General features: G+C 40.7%; 1 protein-coding gene across 3 annotated transcripts in view; it reads right to left on the bottom strand.

The window, feature by feature from the left end:
- ZNF638 (zinc finger protein 638) overlaps positions 1-20,125 on the bottom strand; it is a 125,412-nt gene that overhangs the window by 49,303 nt on the left and 55,984 nt on the right. For all 3 annotated transcript variants that reach the window (XM_058667947.1, XM_058667948.1, XM_058667946.1), the window contains exons 3-8: positions 19,915-19,976; positions 11,004-11,042; positions 9,642-9,925; positions 6,745-7,019; positions 3,780-3,926; positions 2,108-2,233 (exon numbers count right to left, since the gene is read on the bottom strand). In XM_058667947.1, coding sequence (XP_058523930.1) covers positions 2,108-2,233; positions 3,780-3,926; positions 6,745-7,019; positions 9,642-9,925; positions 11,004-11,042; positions 19,915-19,976 — 933 coding nt within the window. The remainder of the gene's footprint in view (positions 1-2,107; positions 2,234-3,779; positions 3,927-6,744; positions 7,020-9,641; positions 9,926-11,003; positions 11,043-19,914; positions 19,977-20,125) is intronic.

Below are 20,125 nucleotides of genomic sequence, written 5' to 3'. Positions count from 1 at the left end.
CAGGCGCCAGAGTGAAATGCTGGCCGCTATGAGTGCATCCACCTCAGGGAAAAGGACGCCGAGGTGCCGCTACAACTGTGGGAAGCCAGGCCATTTTCGGAGGGAGTGCCCCGAATCACAGGCCAGGAGTTTCCTCCTGGTCCATGTCCCATCTGCAAGGGGTATCACTGGAAAACGGGCTGCCCCCAGCTCCGGAGGGAGCAGGGGTCTGCTGACCAGAACCCCCAATGACGGGTCCCAGGGACTCCTATCTAGGCTCCCACCACGTGGGTTTGTACTGAGGAGCCTCGGGTCTCCCTGATGGTGAGCTCTCAAAAGGTCAATTTCTTACTGGACACAGGTGCTCGATTTTCTGTCTTGCCTGTCTCTCCTTCTCTCCTGGGCCAAGATCCATTTAAAGTGATTGAGACATCTCTGGCCGTGGGCTTGTACTTGGGGATATCTCCACCTCTAGCTCTCCATCCTTGTTCTTCCAGAGAAACCAACCCCTTTATTGGGGATGAGATATATTGATGAAGGTCCCTGTAGGCTTAGTCTTGGCCCCTGATGTGCAAGGCTATTTTCCCTCCTGGGGTAGATATTGCCTCTATGGTCTTAACGTCAGGACCCCCTGTCAACCAGATTCTGCAGAACCAACCTGGAAAGCACTGGAGGATTTAAAGCTGCTTTTCAAAAAGGCATCTACCAGATAAGTGTTTTCTATGTGCTCCCCCACATCTTGTCACCAGTACCATCATTGCAGCTAGCAGGATGGGGCCCTAACTAAGAACATTATCATGCAGGCTTATAGAATCAGGGCCATTGTTGAGCAGGCTTGTCAACTTGGTTACCAGACAAAAGCTTAGGTCTAACACAGTGCAGGGAACAGGAGCGGATTTTTCACTCCTGGACACAAGCTGTTCTGATGGAGACACCCCAAAGGTGTGGAAGGTCGACTGAGTGTGAGTCAAGTGTGCTGATCTCACCCCCACCTCCTTCCTCTGACTGTGGTCTTCAGGGCACACCTGGATGCCACAGGCTAGCCACAGGTATCATGTCAGTACTCCCAGCACATGCTATTCTGACGAGTGTGTCCAAGGGCAAAACCAGGATATACTTGAACTGGCAGTAGTCCCAGAACTAGCATGGCGCAGGAAATGGGAGACTGAACAGATATTTCAGTCTCTGTCACCTTACATACTGGGATTCCATAGGTATCATTTCAGTACTCCCAGCACATGCCATTCTGACGAGTGTGTACAAGTGCAAAACCAGGATATACTTGAACTGGCAGGAATCCTAGAATTAGCATGGCGCAGGAAATGGGAGGCTGAACAGAGATTTCAACCTCTGCCACCTGAGATACTGGGATTCCTTTGAGCACCAGAACCTGCTACACCACAGCCTACCTGCCTGCTTTGAGCTTTTGAATGGCAAGAATTAGCCTGTGGGCCCTCTTTGCATCTATGCTGCCCCTGCTCACATGGAGCATGCAACTGGCTTCTCAATTGTCTTATGGTCTTATGTTTGTTTCCTGATTAGGGGTCTTCAGACTCCAGGTGGCCTTGAACATGCAAATTTGGATGACAACCAGACCAACTTCTGCCATGGCAACTTGGATGACCCAGACCATCTCTGTGGATCCCACACCTCTAGGGGCCCCTTACCCAAATGACGACCCGATTCAGCAGGAAGTAGCCAGAAGACATCTTCGCCCTTTACCCCTACAGAAGTAGAGTGTAGGATTTCAAGAGGGGGGTCTGAGACCATCCAGGCCTGCTGAGGTCTTAGCCATACCTTCAGGTGGGCGGCACCAGCATTGCCCACCCATTTTATAATTATGAGACCACCAATAGGGAACGTCTTACCTGTAGGTTCCCCGCCCAACAAGGAGGGGTCAAGGAAGGCATAAAATCCTAAAACCCTTCCTCAGACCTTTGGCATCTCTCTCCCTTCCCTTTCAAGAGGCACCCCATCTCCTGGCTCTTCGGAGGTGCTTTTCCCTTCCTCTCCTTTCCCTGCTCACCTGGTCCCTTCGCAAATAAACTTATCTGTTTGCAACAACAACAAAAAATAAAAATAATCAGATCAACAATGATAAATCACTTAGTACTTTAATTTAGTTTACCTGTACTTTTTTCTTTCCTGGTGGAATACGTATTTTCACATCTTTTCCTTTTATCAGAAGAGGTGTTGTTTCAATGTACTTCATTACTGCAGTAACGGCCTCTTTAGATTCCATTTCCAAATAAGCCTAAAATGGAATTTATTCCTTTTTTAGTCAGTAACCTCCCTTAAAAGCCTCTGCATTTTTAGATTTTGTTTTTGCTAAAGTGATGTTTTTACACATGAAAAGGACATTTAACCTTACAGAATTTCTTAATCCATGCTGAGACAGCAAAGGAGGCACCATGGCAGGTTCACTGAACAAATGAAACAGGAAGGCATGACCCCCTGAACAACAGTACTTAAGGCAGGACTGAGACAGCTTGCTGTCTGACATTTTTAAGGGCTCCTGCAATGAAGATGACACTATCACTACACTCCTGTCTTTCCTCATAACTTTAGGTTCTGCTCAGTCTAAGATTATGCATAGTTCATGTATTATAGAAATACAACCCACATGAAAATAACCTTGCACAAAAGAAATCATTTGAGCCCGGCGGCGTGGCCTAGCGGCTGAAGTCCTCGCCTTGAACGCCCTGGGATCCCATATGGACGCCGGTTCTAATCCCGGCAGCTCCACTTCCCATCCAGCTCCCTGCTTGTGGCCTGGGAAGGCAGTCGAGGACAGCCCAAAGCTTTGGGACACTGCACCCGCATGGGAGACCCGGAAGAGGTTCCTGGTTCCCGGCATCGGATCGGCGCACACCGGCCCGTTGTGGCTCACTTGGGGAGTGAAACATTGGATGGAAAATCTTCCTCTCTGTCTCTCCTCCTCTCTGTATATCCGGCTTTCCAATAATAATAAATCTTTAAAAAAAAAAAAAAAAGAAATCATTTATTATAATGTTTCTGATGTTCAAAAACAATGACTCTTAATCCACGGCATACCACCTATTCTTGTAAATAATTTTCTGGGAAGCCCTGTGTTGTGGCACAGCTGGTGAATGCTCACATCCCACATGGGCACTGGTTCAAGCCCCAACTACTCTGCTTCTGATTTAGCTCCCTCCTAACAGCCTGGGAAAAGAAGTAGAGCATGGCCAAGATGCTTGGGCTCCTGTCACCCACATGAGACACCTGGGTAAAACTCATGGATTCCAGCTTTGCCTGGCCCAGACTTAGCCATTGTGGCCATCTGGGGAGTGACTCAATGGACGAAAAATTCCTCTATTTCCCTCTAATTCTTTCAAATTAAATAAATAAATCTTTAAAAACCAAATCTTTAGAACACAACCATGCTCACTCATTTGCTTATTATCTACAACTGCTTTTATATCACAATGTCCAAGTAGCTGTGATAGTTTGACTAACCCACAAAGTCCCAAATACTTACCATGGGGCCATCTAAACAAAAATCTGTGAAAATCCCTATTCTAAAGGATACAGAACAATTATTTTGGGAGTTCACACATATTTTATATTTTACCATTCACTTAACTCTCAATGAACAATTACATACATGGGATCAGCAAATGGCTCATGGAAAAGGTGTACTATCTTTTATTTGCTTTTTCCACAAACTTGTTCAGGTAATTTCATTCATAAGATAAGCAGCTCAGAGACCCAACAGTGGTTTACAGAATGACTGAAACAATGACTTTGAATGAGTTATTCAAATAGACTAAATGACTTACCTCCTTTCTATATGGAACAACCAGAATATCATTAACTTTCCCAAATGGTTGAAATACTTTTCTAATATCTTCTTCAGTACAGCCATCCTCTGGTAACTCAGACACAAGAAGAACTGAACCATAATGCAAAGACTGCTCTTTCCGGACCTATTTTTTTGGAATAAAAAAAAATTAAGAAAAATTCATGAAAAACAGTAGTGACAAATCCTTACATAATTTATTCTACAACTAATTTCATTCTCAATCTTTTTTCTAACCAATTCACATAATTTTTGCAATTGTAACATAACTTTAAAATTTTTTAAATGCCAAAATAGATGCTTTCTATTTTAAAACCTAACTGATACTTTACAGGCTTACTTCCCCATTTCTAAGTATCACATATAACAAACAAGACTTATGGAATGGTCCTGATACTAAAGAGAATTTTTCTGTAGGAATCTACATAGTCTACCATGCAATGAGTTTGAAATCTCAGCTTTATTCATCTTTTATTCCAGTGAGAATAATATTCATATAGATTTCAGATTTACCAGTTTTATTGGAAAGGCGGATCAGATTCATGGATAGAACTGAGCCAATCTAAAGAAGGAGCAAAAGATGCTTTTGGGTCTCCCATGTGTAGACCATCTTCTATTGCTTTTCTAGGACATAAGCAGGGAGCTGGATAGGAAATAAGCAGCCAGAACATGAACCAGTGCTCATATGGGATCCTAGCATTTGCAAGATGAGGATTTAGCCACTGAGCCATCATTCGAGGCCAATATTTACTATTTTAACAGATTTATACATGCGCAGCCACAGTAGCAAATCAGGTTAAGCTACTGCCAACAGTGCTAGCACCTCAGATGTGTGCTGGTTCAAATGCCAACTGTTCCTCTTCCAATCCAGCTCCCTGCTAACATACCTGGTAAAGAAGGAGCCCAAGTTTTTGGGTGACCTGCACCAAAATGGGAGACCCAGACGAAGCTCTCGGATCCTGACTTAAGTCTGGCCCAGACCTGGATGCAATTTGAGGATCGTACCAAACTGCAAATCTCTTCCTCTTTGTAATTCTGCTTTTCAAATATTTAAAAACTCTTATATTGCGTAGCTTGAATATTATCAATCGTTATCTGTAGAGATTATTAGTTTTTTTTTACTGCACTGCCATCATCCAGAAGTCTTAGAGAAGGAAAATATATTACCAGATTAGCACAGCCTCTTCAAAATATTCCCTATAGTAAAAATAAGGTTTTTTCAGACCAGCAAAATTAATTAAAATACTTAACTCAAAGTGTGTGTGTATATACAGCCATGATTGATTGATTTATCTGAAAGGTAGTTACAAACAGAGTGGGAGATATAGAGATCTTGCATTTACTGGTTCATTCACCAAAATGATTCCAACAGCTGGGCCTATGCCAGGCTGAAGCCAGGGGCTTTATCTGAGTCTCTCCTTGGGTGCAAGGGAACAAGTGCTTGGATTGTCATCTTTCACTCTTATCCCAGATCCATTAGAAAGGAGAGGGAAGAGGCTGGTGTGGTAGCCTAGTGGCTGATTCCTCTCCCTGAATGTGCTGGGATCCATATGGGCACCGGTTCTAATCCCTGCAGCCCCACTTCCCATCCAGCTCCCTGCTTGTGGCCTGGGAAAGCAGTCGAGGATAGCCCAAAGCCTTGGGACCCTGCACCTGCGTGGAAGACCTCAAAGAGACTCCAGGTTCCTGGCTTCCCATTGGCACGGCACCGGCCATTGCGACCACTTAGGGAAAGATCTTCCTCTCTCTCTCCTCCTCTCTGTATGTCTTTCTAATAAAAATAAAATAATCTAAAAAAAAAAGTTCTACTAAACACATCAATAACATTACTGAGTTACATGATTGAATTACTGGACTGGGTAAGAGAATCAATAAAATTCCTCATATCAATTTAACAACTTATGATTTCAAATATATTAGAAACACAGAATTTAAAAAACCCACATTTTTGTTTTCTATGTCATTAAACAAGTATACGAGGAAACAAAATCACTCTATGATAATCTGTACTCCCAAGTTTATCACACCTTAGTCCTAAGAGCTAAGAGACTGCAACCACCAAAATGTCGATGCACTGGGGAATAGATAAAGAAAACATACATGTGGACTTCTGCTGAGGTTTTCTAGACACCCCTTGCACTGTACTACAAGGATTATGTTCAGCTTTCCTGTTTCCACTCCAATTTCCTGCTAAGACAAACCCTGGGAGGCAGTAGATAACTGCTTAATTGCTGGGGGTTCATCACACGTGAGAGATAGACTAAGTTCTAGAGCAATTTTTAATGCTTTCACAGAAAGAATTAAATGGGTCCAACGTGATGGCTCTCACTGGCTAAATCCTAACTTTAGAAGCACTGGGATCCCATAAGAGCACTGGTTCATATCCTGGTTGCTCTACTTCCCATCCAGCTCCCTGCTTGCGGCCTGGGAAAGAAACAGAGGATGGTCCAAAGCCTTGCAATCCTGCACCTGCATGGGAGACTTGGAAGAAGCTCCTGGCTCCTGGCTTTGGATTGGCTCAGCTCGGCCACTGCAGCTACTTAGGGAGTGAACCAGCAGATGGAAGATCTTTCTGTCTCTTCTCCTCTCTATAGATCTGCCTTTCCAATAAAAGTAAGTAATTTGCAGAAATAATTAAATGTGGTTATGCATTAAGGTGAAGGAATTCACCATGGGGGAAGGGTTTGGGGTGAAAGGGGTGGGGGGAATCCCAGTACCTATGAAATTGTGTCATATAATACAATGTAATTAATGAATAAATGAATATATATAAAAAAAATAATTAAATGGCTGAGCACATCTATAGAAACATCACACAGTATACCACAAAAGTGTACAACTCTTTACATGTCAGTTAAAAACAAAATAAACATGGAAAAAGATATGCTATGCAAAACACTAAGAAAAAATGTACATATAACTTGTAGTAACAAAGAATTACTGACCTTTCGCTGGACAGAAACAGTTTTGTCAGACACCTGTTTACATTCAGGTGAGGTGTCATCATCCGGATTCTTCAGTTTTCGAGTAGAATGCCCTCCTAAATTAGAATCACTCTTTGCAGAGCTTGCAGCTTTCACTGATGGCTTTGTTCCACTGCCAGTTTTGGACTTTTGTGCTGGTGAATGTCCTTTATCCACTGCTTCTGGATGCTTCTGTTTACCAGATTCGGTTCCATGTCCAGATCTTTGTCCTACATCTTCTAACGCTTTTTTTCTGTCTGGTAAGGATATTAATATAATTTCAATTGAAAACTTAAAGAACCATTTTATTTCATAGTGAAAGATATACAGTATTTATCCTACAGAGCCATTCAAGAGAAACAGAGTGCATATTAAAAAAAAAAAAAAAAGCCCTTAATTTTTTAAAGAATCCTTTATTTCAGAATCAATACTATGGCATAGAGGTTTAAGCCTGCAATGTTCGCCAGATGGGCACTGGTTTGAGTCCCAGATGCTCCACTTTCACTTCAACTCCCTGCTTTTTGCTGGGAAATTAGCAGAGCATGGTCCAACTACTGGGAATCTGCACCCAGGTAGCAGACCAGAGGAAGCACTTAGCTTGGCCTGGCCCAGCCCTGGCCATTGCAGCCAGGTGGGGAGTGAACAGGCAGATGGAGGAACTTTCTCTATCTGTAACTCTGCCTTTCAAACAAGCAATAAATCTTCAGGAAAAAAATCACTTATTTATTTGAGAGAGCTAACAGAGAAAGGGCGAGAAAGATGGAGATCTTCTATCCATTCCTTCAACTCCCCAGATGGCCACAATGGCCAACAGGAGGCCAGGACAAAGTCAAGAGTCAGGAACCTTATCCAGGTTTCCCACATCAGTGGGGGACCCTAATACTTGGGCCATCCTCCATTACTTTTCCCAGACTAGCATATCAGCAGGGAGGTTGATTAGAAGCAGGGCAGCCAGAACACAAACTGATGCTCAAATAGAATGCAGGTGTCGCAGGCAGTACTTTCTCCAAGTATACCACAATGCTGATAAACTCCCGCACCCCAAAACAATTCTAACTCTTCAACTGTTCAAAAGGCTTTTTTGTAAGACTCATTTACCCAGGGAGCTTCTCTTATACCAGTGGTTCTGAAACTTCAATTTCAGAATTCCTTTACACTCTGAGGACTCCAAAGAGCTCTGTGTTTTATCTACTGATATTCAGTATTAAAACAAAATACTAAGCATATTACTCAAATTAAGAATGCTATCTGTTAATATAATCAACATGATTTTATTTAAAAAAAAAACGAATTTCTCAAACAAAAGGTGAGATTAGTAGCATTGGTATGCATCTTCTCAATTTTTCTCAATTTTTTAAATTATTTTTACTGGAAAGACAGATTTACAGGGAGAAAGAAAGACAGAAAAAAATGATCTTCCATCTGCTGGTTCATTCCCCAAATGGCCACAATGGCCGGAACTCAGCTGATCTGAAGTTAGGAGCCAGGATCTTCTTTCCAAAGACTTGGGCCGTCCTCTGCTTCCTTTCCAGTACACAAGCAAGGAGTTAGATGGGAAGTAGAGCAGCCATAACATAAACCGGTGCCCATTTGAGATGCCAGAGCTTACAGATGGAGTAAAGATTAGCCAGTTGAGCCACTACCCTGGTCCCTCTGATACACATTTTTAGAAACACTTCAACATCAGATTTAAGACACCTAACTTCTATCTACTTATGCAGTGAATCTGCTTGATATATTTCTTTGGTTCAATGTATAAAGAAAATCTAGCTTCACAAAAATATGTAACTGGAAAAGGGAACATCCCACAAAACTGAAAAGAACTTTGGGTTCTGAAAGGGTCCTTAGATCCTGAGAACGGCTACATTATACATTTAGAAGTTATTTCCACGGGCAGGCGTTTACTTAGCCTAGCCACTAATACTGAAGGTTCCACCAGGCAGTATCCAGGTAAAATACCTAGCTCCAGCTCCTAAAGCCACATTACTGTTAACACAAACCCTATCTGGCAGCAGTGATAGTTCAAGTAACTGGTTCCTGTCACTGATGCAGAAGATTTGGATTTAGTGACTCTCAGTTTCAGCCCCAAAAATGGGGGTATTTGGGGAGTGAACAGTGGACAGAGCTCTTGTCTAATACATTTTGAAACAATAAATTCAGAAGTATTTTGGGACTGTTGCCACGACACAGTAAGCTAAACCTTAGCTTGTGGTGCTTGCATCCCCTATGGGTCCCAGAAATTCCACTTTCCATCAAGCTCCCTGCTTACGGTCTCAGAAAGCAGTGGAGGATGCTGAAGTCCTTGGACCCTTGCACCCACATGGGAGACCCAAAGAAGCTCCCAGCTCCTGGCTTCAGATGGGCTCACTTAAAGCCCTTGCAGCCACTGGCAAGTGAAATCAGCAGATGGTAGATCTTTCCTTCTAACTGCTTTCAAATAAAAGCTAAATAAAACCTTAAAAAAAAGTATTTCCATTAGCAGTTAATCTCTTAGAAAATATTGAATACAGTAAAAGATGTCATAAAAATTAATACTCTCATTACAGGAAGCTTTCTTGGAAAGGTCATTAAATTTAGACACAGGTCAATGATATGAATAATTTCACATTAAGTTTTAAATGAGTTTATAGAATTCTATATTTGATTATCAAGATAAATATGGTATTACATTCCTCTTTTCAAATCTGATGTTGTTACACAGATCACTCTCCCAGACTCCTGAACCCAATGTGTGTAATGAACTGCCTGAGATGTGAATCAGGTTTCATGTAGCAATTCTAAAATTAACACACAGAAATTTCATTTCTTAAAAATCTAAACCAAAAAAATAAGATTCAGCCAAATAAGTAGATTAATTTTTCTTACAACTGTCAGTGTACCTGATGATCTCACTGATCTCCGTGATGTCCTTTCAGGGCTAACGGATCGATAGTACTTTGGACTACCTCTAAATGGATTTCTAATTCTATATGGTGAACGGGATCTAGATCGTGATCTGTATCTAGAAACAAAATGATGGAAAATTCTTGGACTTCGACTTCTTGGTCGGTACATGTAACGCATTGGGCTTCGAGACCGACGGAACCTATGACTTGAGCTTGATCTTCTAGATCGTCTGGGACTGGGTGAATGAGATCGCCTTCTTGGAGTTTCATCTTCTTTTCTATTACCCTCATTTCTACAAAGTAGTAAGGAAAAAACAAGCAAGAGTCAGCAATTTAATGCAAATTTAAATATTAAATGACAGATGTACTTTACTAAATAAACTTACAACAATAAACACTAACAACACTTAAAAATAAGTACCTGTTATGATATATTTCAGTCTTGGAGAAACAGAACAGATGATATGTCTTCTACCTGCTCTGCTAAGTTTATAGAACAGTATCATCACAAACGTCATATTATATCTAATGATTTGAAAGTGTCAAGTAAAGAATTAGATGATGTCACTGCTAAAGTTTGAATACTTTGAATATGATCTCCCACTCGTCTGTAAGGACTCCTATGTTGGTGATCTCAAGAGGTGGTGGGACTGTTAAGAGACAGAGAATACTGGGATATCCTCAGGTCATTAGAGGCTCTACTTTAGAAATGAAAGTAGTTCTTGGACTACTTTCATGAGCAAATTGTTATAAAAAGACCCCGTCTCTTCTGGCTTCCCATCTTGTCAAATGGTTTCTCCCTCTTAAACAGGTCCCTACAATTGTGATGCCATTCCCTGTGAGGCCTTCAGCACAGCCAAGCAAAGCTGGTATTACACCCTTAAACTTCCAGAGCTGTGAGTCAAATAAATCTCTTTCTTCCACAAATTACTCAGCTTCAGGTACTTTGTTACAGTAACAAAAAAAAAAAAAAAAAAAAAAAAAAAAAACCACAGCCATCTACAAATATTTCTATTAATACATAAACACAAATTGAGTTTAGACCCCTATGCGTATATGTCTTAGTAAGAACATTCTCAGCCTCTAAGGCATTTACAACTGAAGATCCCATATATTTAAAATAACCATAGAACAAAGTATTTTCAAAAAAGATTAAAGAAAACAGAAGTTCAGTGAGGAAAAGTATTGCATTTAAGCTGAGGTAAGTGGAGAGTCCCAGAACACTTGGCAATTGTATACTTCTTTAAAACTAAAAATGGAGAAAGTAGGCTTCAATTCAAAAGAATAACTTTTTAAAAACTGATTTTGTCAAAAGTAAATCAAGTTCAATAATAATACTAGCTTTTAAAAAATTACCTTCTTGATGGAAGGATTTCAGGATTCCAATCAGGATACCTATTTTGAGAATAAACAATATTAATAAACAGCTAAACTAAAGCTACACAGCTCAAGTAATCTTTACCTTCAATTTATCAAAGAACTATTCAAGCCATACACTTACATAGTAACTTATTTAACAGGATTATCTTAAAAGTTCATAGAAAAAAACTTTCGAAGTGCATCTCCAAAAAATTTTAAAAGCAGTCTTGTAGGTGAAAACATAAAATTTTTCTTGGAAATAAAACATTTTGAGAGTCAGACTCAATAAATAATTAAAATTCTATGCTAGTAGGTGTATCATTTTAAAAAATTGTCTAATAGACAACACAAAAAATTATGTTTAAAAGCACATAACAAGTACAAGACAAGTATAAAAAGGAGTAAAAAAAAAAGACAGAAGACAGTCATCCACTATGCAGAACTCCAGGAGTGATGATTCTTAACATATTCTAGGGTAATTCATGGACTACAATATGAATGGTGCTCCTTCGGTGACAAGTGACTCCTAGCTAAGTAAGAAGAATCAATAGAGAATTCAAAGATGATACTGTTTTCAGGTAGCCTTTAAAAAGATTTATCAACAGAAGATCTTCCTTCCTTTTTTTTAAGATTTATTTATTTTTGTTGTAAAGTCAGATATACAGAGAGGAGGAGAGACAGAGAGGAAGATCTTCTGTCCGCTGATTGACTCTCCAAGTGATCGCAACGGCTGGTGCTGAACCAATCTGAAGCCAGGAGCCAGGAACTTCCTCCAGCTCTCCCACGTGGATGCACGGTCCCAAGGCTTTGGGCCATCCTCGACTGTTTCCTAAGGCCACAAGTAGGGAGCTGGATGGGAAGTGGAGCTGCCGGGATTAGAACCGGTGCCCACATGGGATCACGGCACATTCAAGGCGAGGACCTTAGCCGCTAGACAACTGCGCTGGCCCAGAAGATCTTCCTTTCTGTCTCTCCTCCTCTCTGTATATCTGCCTTCCAATAAAAATAAATAAATCTTAAGAAAAAAATAATTGTAAGAGGTAAAACTTGTAAAAGTTGTATCTGGTAAAGACAAAATCATTAAAGACTTTAAAATCATAAAATCTTTTTGCACACAAGCAGAAGGCAACAAGATATTCACTGATCAGTTCTGAAGCAAAGATGACACAAGAATGTTCTGAGAACATATCTGAAACTAGGAAAAGAAGGCGAACATATTTGGAAGGAAGGTACAACTATTTTCCTAACCGCAAGACTAACAAGAAATTACAAAAAGAAAAAAAAGGGGGGGGGGGGCTGAGCAAAGAAATCTTATTCACAAGAACATTCAAAATAACAAAGAAAAAATTAGATTAATCATTAATAACTTAAGTAGACAGGAGTATCACAGAAGCCTAAGACAGACATACTCACTTTTGACTTTTCTAAAGAAGCTGAACTCTAAGAGGTAACTGGACAAGTTGAGCATACTAAATCATTAAGTTACTAATATTCAAGAATACATTCTCTACAGCAAGATGAAAGCCAGGTAAGGAAATGGAGACGACACTCTTTCAAAAAGTCATCAATATAAAGTTAGGTCATAATTAGTAAGGTGTTTTTATATGTTATTCTTCCATGCGCTTTCCCTTGCCTGCCTGTTACAAAAGCTTAAAACACTAAATAATTTTCATATCCAGTCTGGCCTCTCCAAGAGAGCCAGTGGTAGGTTCTAACCAAATACAGCAAGATCACATATTATCCAGAGTATTATATAATTATGAAATTGTAACTGTGAAGATGGGACAGGTGTTTACACTAGCAATTAAGATAATGGTTAGAATGTCCATATCTCATATTGGAGTAGCTGTTGATTCAACAGCTGGCTCTAGCTCCTGACTTCAACTTATCACCAATATAAACGCTGCAGGCAGTAGGTGATCGCTCAAGGATTTGGATCCCTGCCCCTCCTGAGAGAAGGGGATTGACAGTTCTCTGCTCCCAGTGTGTCCTACCCCCAACACTTGCAGGCATTCAGACAATAATTCAGCACATGGCAATGTTATCCCCAAGTAAGTTTCTCATTTTTCTTAAATTTACTTATTTTCAATGGAAAGGCAGAATTATAGAGAAGGGAGGAGGGAGAGAGAGACAGACAAAGGGAGGGAACAAGAGAGGGAGGTAGGGAGAAGAGAGAAAGAATCTTTCACCCATAGATTCACTCCCCAAGTGGCCACACTGGCTGGAGTTCAACCAGCTTTTAGCCAGGAGCTTCCTCTGCATCTCCCACATGGTTACACTGGCTGAAAAATTGGAACAGCCACCACTGCTTTCCCAAGTCATAAGCAGAAAGCTATAAAGAAAGTGGAGCAGCCAGGACTCAAACTGGTACCCATATGGGATGCTGGCATCAAAATCACAAGCTTACCCTCCTATGCCATCATGGCAGCATCATTAAATTTTTCTTTGAATTATGAAGGCAAAAACGTTAATCTGAAGGCCAGCGTTGTGGCACACAGGGCAATGGGTGCTAGTTTGTCTGCCAGCTGTTCCACTTCCAAACAGCTCCCTGCTAATGTGCCTAGAACAGCAGCAGAAGACAGCCCAAGTGCTTGGGCCCCTGGGCCCAGAAAGCTCTCAGCTTGACTTGATGCAGTCTTGGTTGTTGCAGACATTCAGGGAGTGAACCCAGACTTCCCTGGCTCACTCTTTCTGTATTTCTGCCTTTCAAATAAATAAATTTTTATTTTAAAAGGTGGAATTGGGCTTGGTGTGATGGTTCAATCGCGTAATCCTCCACCTTTTAGTGCCAGAATTCCATGTGGGTGCTGGTTTGTACCCTGGTTATGAAGAACCTCAGTGTTTTCTGCTTTTGTGATTTCTGCCTTACTTGCTTGGCTGGGAGCTGTGTGAACTCCAGGCCGGACAGTCTACGTGACACCTGAGAGGTCACCTGGAAGGTCACATAGGCAGAATATTCCTCAGGAAGGAGGTCCCTGGTGTTAGATAAGACTCCCTCAATGCACTATAGCCCACCAGTTTGTACTTTCTGAAAGTCACTTGCTTCAAACCCATCAATAGAAGCCTGCCAGCTTGTTCTTTTTAAAAGTTAACAGTTAAGCTGACCAATTATGACTGTATAATTATATGGAACTGGCCTGAAACGTATAAAAACCCTGAGGTGTCAAATCTCACTCTGTTTTCTTTCTTCTTTTTTTGCCCCTTCTGCTGCAGCTTCAGCTGCTGCCACCCCATTGGGTTGGGGCAGCAGCTGGGAGCCTAGTCTGAATAAACCGCCTTTATGCATTTGCATTGACTTCAGACTCCTGATGATTTTTTGGGGATTGCAAAATCTGGGCACAACAGTTGCTCCACTTCCCTTCCAGCTCTCTGCTTCTGTCCTGGAAAAGCAGCAGAGGATGGCCCAAGGCATTGGAACCCTGCGCCAGTGTGAGACACACAAAAGAAGCTCCTGGCTTCAGAAGGGCTCAGTTCCAGCCATTGTGGCCACTTACGAAGATAGAAGATGGAAGATCTTTCTGTCATTCCTTCTCTCTATAAAACCATCTTTCCAATAAAAATAAAGCAATCTTTAATAGCAACAAAAAGGGCGGGGGCGTTGGCAGCATGGTAACTCAGAAGCAATAAAAAATAAAATAGGGGCCCTGTGCAATGGTTCAAATAGTTAATCACCCCCCTGCAAGTGCGGAGATCCCATTTGAGCACCAATTTGTTTCCGCGCTGCTCTACTTTCGATCCAGCACCCTGCTTGTGACATGGGAGAGCAGAAGACAACAGCCCAAATCTTGGAACCATGCACCCACATGGGAGACCCAGAGGAGGTTCCTGGCTCAGCTCTGGCCGTTGTGATCACTCCTTCTCTTTGTAAATCTGACTTTCCAGTTTAAAAAAAAAAACAAAACAGAAACATTGCTTAAGATACCCAAACCACATATCAAAGGACCTGGGTTCAAGTACTAGTTCTAAATACAATGCTACTCTCCTCCTGAATGAGCAAAGCACCTCCCCTTCGTCCAGCACAGATCCCTTCACTTACAGGACACAAAATTTTTCTTATAAAGATTTATTTACTTTTATTGGAAAGGCAGATCTATAAAAAGGAAGAGAGGCACACGAAGATCTACTGTGCAATGGTTCACTCCCCAAGTGGCTGCAACGGCCAGAGTTGAGCCAATCTGAAGCCAGGATCCAGGAGCTTCTTTTGGGTCTCCCAGGTGGGAGAAGGGTCCAGAGGCTTTGGGCCATCCTCAACTGCTTTCCCAGGCCACAAGCAGGGAGCTGGAAGGGAAGGTGAGGACTCCAACCACTAGGCTACTGCACTGGGCCCAAGGCCACAATTTTTTTTTAAAGATTTATTTATTTTTATTACAAAGTCAGATATACAGAGAGGAGAGACAGAGAGGAAGATCCTCCGTCCGATGATTCACTCCCCAAGTGAGCCGCAATGGCCGGTGCTATGCAGATCCGAAGCCGGGAACCAGGAACCTCTTCCGGGTCTCCCAGGCGGGTGCAGGGTCCCAAAGCTGTGGGCCGTCCTTGAATGCCTTCCCAGGCCACAAGCAGGGAGCTGGATGGGAAGTGGAGCTGCCGGGATTAGAACCGGCGCCCACATGGGATCCTGGCGCGTTCAAGGCGAGGACTTTAGCCATTAGGCCATGCCGCTGGGCCGCACAAAAATTTTTAATGACTGTTTTCTAGTAGGTACAGGCTTCAGCCTTCTGATATACATGTAATTCTGGCAATACAGTGGTCATCAACAAATAAAAATTATTACTTTTCAGAGCACTCCACTTGAGGGTTCCAAAAAGCTCTTCAGTTGGTAAAGTTTCAGACTTTGAGATTGCATGATAAACGAAACAAAACATGATGTCATTTCATTTCTGCTCCCCAGGACAGAGAAAAAAGCATGTACAATATTTCAGCTGGTCAAATCCAGCTTCAAAAGCATCTCCAGCTCTCAGCTTCCGTTCCCAGCTATTAGACATCTGGGGAGTGAACCATTATTTGTGTGTGAGTGTGTGTGTGAGAGAGAGAGCGAGTGAGCATTTCTAGGCCACTCACATAAATAATGTGCTTTCAGAAAAGCACTCTCCCCAAACAGAAACAAGACAGAAATATAGAGTACTATAAATAAAGAGAGTATAACACATGAATCTTCACTGAATCCTGGTAATTAGGAGTTTAAATAGGATCATGTACAGGTAATTACAAAAGGCATTTCAGAAACAAGAATTTTTCACTATTGCCTTTATAATTTGGTAGATAACATGGAATTACTGGTAATTTTCTCTTAAATGCATTTTGCTCTGGTTATACAGAAAACATCTTTCATTCTTAGGGGATAAATGGTGAATTTAGGAGTGCGATCTTCATCTTTGCAATTTGTTTCAAAATTTTGTAAATATATATATATGTGTGTATATATATATTTGAAGATAAAACAAACATACCAAATGTTAACAATTGGTGAATAAGTTGAAGAGCAGAATTTTACTATCCCTTCAGCATTTTCTGGATTAGAAATTTCTCAGAACAAAATTTTAAGGAAAGAAAGGAAAAGAAGGAGCAAGAATCCTTGAATTAGATAAACCAATATGTTCATTTCTTACTTACTAGAGAAACTACCTCTTTTTACCTCAATTTCCTCAGAGGTGATTTTTAAGATTAAATCAAATAAATGAAATCAATCCTAAAAGCACTTACTTAAAAAAAAAAGTTTTTTATTTGAAACTTGAAGTTACAGAGAAAAGAAAAGAGGCACATAGCTCTTCCATCCATGGTTCACTCCCCAAATGTCCACAATGGTCCTAACTGGTCTAGGCCAAAGCCTGGAACCAGGAACTTTCTCCAGGTTTCCCAAGCAGAGGCCCAAGTAGTCTGCTTTCTTATGCACATCAGCAGGGAGCTGGAGCAGAAGTGGAACAGCCAGAACTTCAACCAGAAATCCATATGGAACACCTATGCCACAACACCAGCACTTATTTACGGATGCCAGGGTTATCACAGTGGTTTATGCTGCCACATGTAACACTGGTATCTTGCCTATTTGATTCCCACAACTCCACTTCCAATTCCGTTTCCTACTAGCATGCCTGAGAAAGCAGCAGAAGACAGTTCAAGTAATTGGGTCCCTACAACACATGTGGTAGATCCAGCTGGAGTTCCAGGATTCTGGTTTTGGCCTGACCCAGCTGTGGCCACTATAGCCATTTATGGAGTAAGCCAATGGTTGGAAAAATCTGCCAATTTGCATTTCAAATAAATAAAAATCTTTTTAAAACATTTATTTGATAGGCAAAGAAAAATTTTAATTTGTTGTTCCATTCCCTAAATTCCTGCAACACTACCAGTTGGGAACTCAATTCAGGTTTCCCAAGTGGATAGCAGGGACCAAACTACTTGAGATCATCTGCTGCCTCCCAGAATCTGCTTTATCAGGAAGCTGGAATTGACAGGAGAGCTGGGACTTAAGCCCCGGTACTTGATACTTGATAAGACATGGGTCAAGTCAACAACCACTCCCTAAACTTTTTAGTACTAAAATTTTAATGCACTATATCTCTTCTCAAGCTAAGCACCCCTGGGTCATATTCTACAAAGAACCAAAAAAGATGAAGATAAATTTTTAACAAAAGGATTTTTCTTCAAGAATTTAAATATACCTCAATATTAGACTGAGTAAATGGATTAAGATTCTACACAGTAAACCTTTAAAAGGATACAAAATAGGATTTCAGGCAGTTAACCCAAACTAATGCACTTACTAAATTAATAATAAAATAACTTACAATTTGAAAGTTTTTGTTGAGAAAAACGTCATAAAATAATTACTCATCAGTACGTAATCTTACTAAGGTAACAAAGTAGACCAGAGCACTGAACTGGCAGGCATAAAAAGAACATGGTTCAAAATTGAGTCCATACACACAAAAAAGATAAACTTATCTACGCAGATTTTGACGGGCTTACACAAGTTTGTTGTAATAAGTAGCAGTATATGTAGCTAGCACCTACTAATAACTCATTTCTGCAAAACCCCCACCTTCATAAAAACTGACATCTCATTATATATGGATGGGAGAATGTGAGTTTGGGGAAAGTACCCACTTACAGTGCTTAAGGCATATTCAATTCTAGAAATACATTATCTTCCTGAGATAACTATCTTGCACAGTGTCTATTCAGGGAAACCACTCCAGTTTCTCATTTTGAGTCAGGTACCAATTATCTTACTCTCAATACCAGAAAAAGTCGCAAGGATACTAATGAAAGACAGCACTGTATTCCTTCATCCAATATAAACTGGTTTAGAAATGCAGAACAAATTCAAAGTGGTTCAAAAGACCCAAACCAACTATCTCTGCAGGAGTTACAGGTAAAGAAGCGCTTTAAGATAAGGAAAAACAAAACAGAACAAAACAAAACAAAACTCTAAGGAGCAAGTACTTTAGAGTAGTTAAGTTACCTCTTGGGACACCCTTATCCCCTGGTGGAGGTGACCAAGTTTTAGTTTCTGATTCAGCTTCATACTAACACACCTGGGAGGCAGCAGATCTCTGTCACACAGGACAGTCAGAAGAGTTCCTGGCTCCTGGTTTTGGCCTGGCCTACTCCTAGTTTCTGCAAGCATCTGGGAAATGAACTAGTAGATGTGAGAAATCTTAAAAATAAATAAACTGAACAAAACAATCTAAAACTATGGGAATGGAAGAAGTATGCCTAAGATTTTACAAGGCCAACACACAAGACAATGCTCAAGAAATGAAAATGTTCGACACTGTGAAATAAAATTAAGCTGTTCTTGCAATTAGAACTGCTTATGAAACTTCCCACTTGATGGTGTCAGTAAGTTCCCTTCTTTTAGAAAATATTTTGAGTTGAGTTTATCACTTGCAACTAGAAGAGTCCTAAATTGTAACATTAAAATCCATCTGCCCAAGTCAGGTAACTAGAAATTTTGTTACTCCGACGGACCCATGGAGAACACTGTTAAAATCATCATTTTCAACTCCATGGATAGTAGGGGAAACATTCATAGGAGCCTTGTTTAAGAGGACAGGAGCCTTGTTTTAAAGAACAAAAACGTGAAAGACCAGAAGACACAATGATGAGAAAGTCTAGCTTGTTCATCCCTCACTCAAGGTTTATTCTGAAAACAAGATTCTATGACAGAACAGCTTTAGGCTTGAGGTTAAAGATTGATATGGAGGGGTCCAGCGGCATAGCCTAGTGGCTAAAGTCCCTGCTTTGAACACGCCTGGGATCCCATGTGGGCGCCGGTTCTAATCCCAGCAGCTCCACTTCCCATCCAGCTCCCTGCTTGTGGCCTGGAAAGGCATTCAAGGACGGCCCGATGCTTTGGGACCCTGCACCCGCCTGGGAGACCCGGAAGAGGTTCCTGGTTCCCGGCTTCAGATCTGCATAGCACCGGCCATTGCGGCTCACTTGGGAGTGAATCATCGGACGGAAGATCTTCCTCTCTGTCTTTCCTCCTCTCTGTATATCTGACTTTGTAATAAAAAAATAAATAAATCTTAAAAAAAAAAAAGATTGATATAGAGTATCCATTAGTTTTTAGTCAAATATAACTACTCTGGGACAAGAGATGAGAATAAAATATCTGCTTTGAAACACATATATTATTTCAGAGTAGGTAAACCAGCAAAGAATGTATCAATGATATATAAAAAAATCCACCTACTGGAAACTGAATGAAGAAGGAAATCTGAGGCAAGGATCACGAAATTCTTCCTTTTTGGAAAAATATTAAACATACTTCTACAAAAATTATATATTAAGTAGGCAAGAGCATTCTAAAAACATCTTTCTACAAAGTATCACACTAAATAAAGTCATTACTGAAAATTAACTATTTTGCAAATCTGTTACATATATAAAATATTCTTACTGTTGACGTAGTTGTCGACAGCTCTCAATATGAGTAGATGTATTCTGATGCTGAATCCAATCCTATTGCAAAAGAAGTGTTGAAATTAGAATATTTCTCAGGTTGGATGAAGTAAGCTGTAATTGAGTAAAATTTTCACAAAAATTAAGACTTCCAAACAAAAGCACTTATTAATATCAAACCTCTTCGATCCCCTTCAAAAATTTTTTTC

Source organism: Ochotona princeps, chromosome 8 (assembly GCF_030435755.1).
Source record: "Ochotona princeps isolate mOchPri1 chromosome 8, mOchPri1.hap1, whole genome shotgun sequence".
In the NCBI taxonomy this organism is placed as follows: Eukaryota; Metazoa; Chordata; class Mammalia; order Lagomorpha; family Ochotonidae; genus Ochotona; species Ochotona princeps.
The sequence above is the reverse complement of the archived record's forward strand: the minus strand, read 5'-3'. Positions and strand labels throughout refer to the sequence as shown.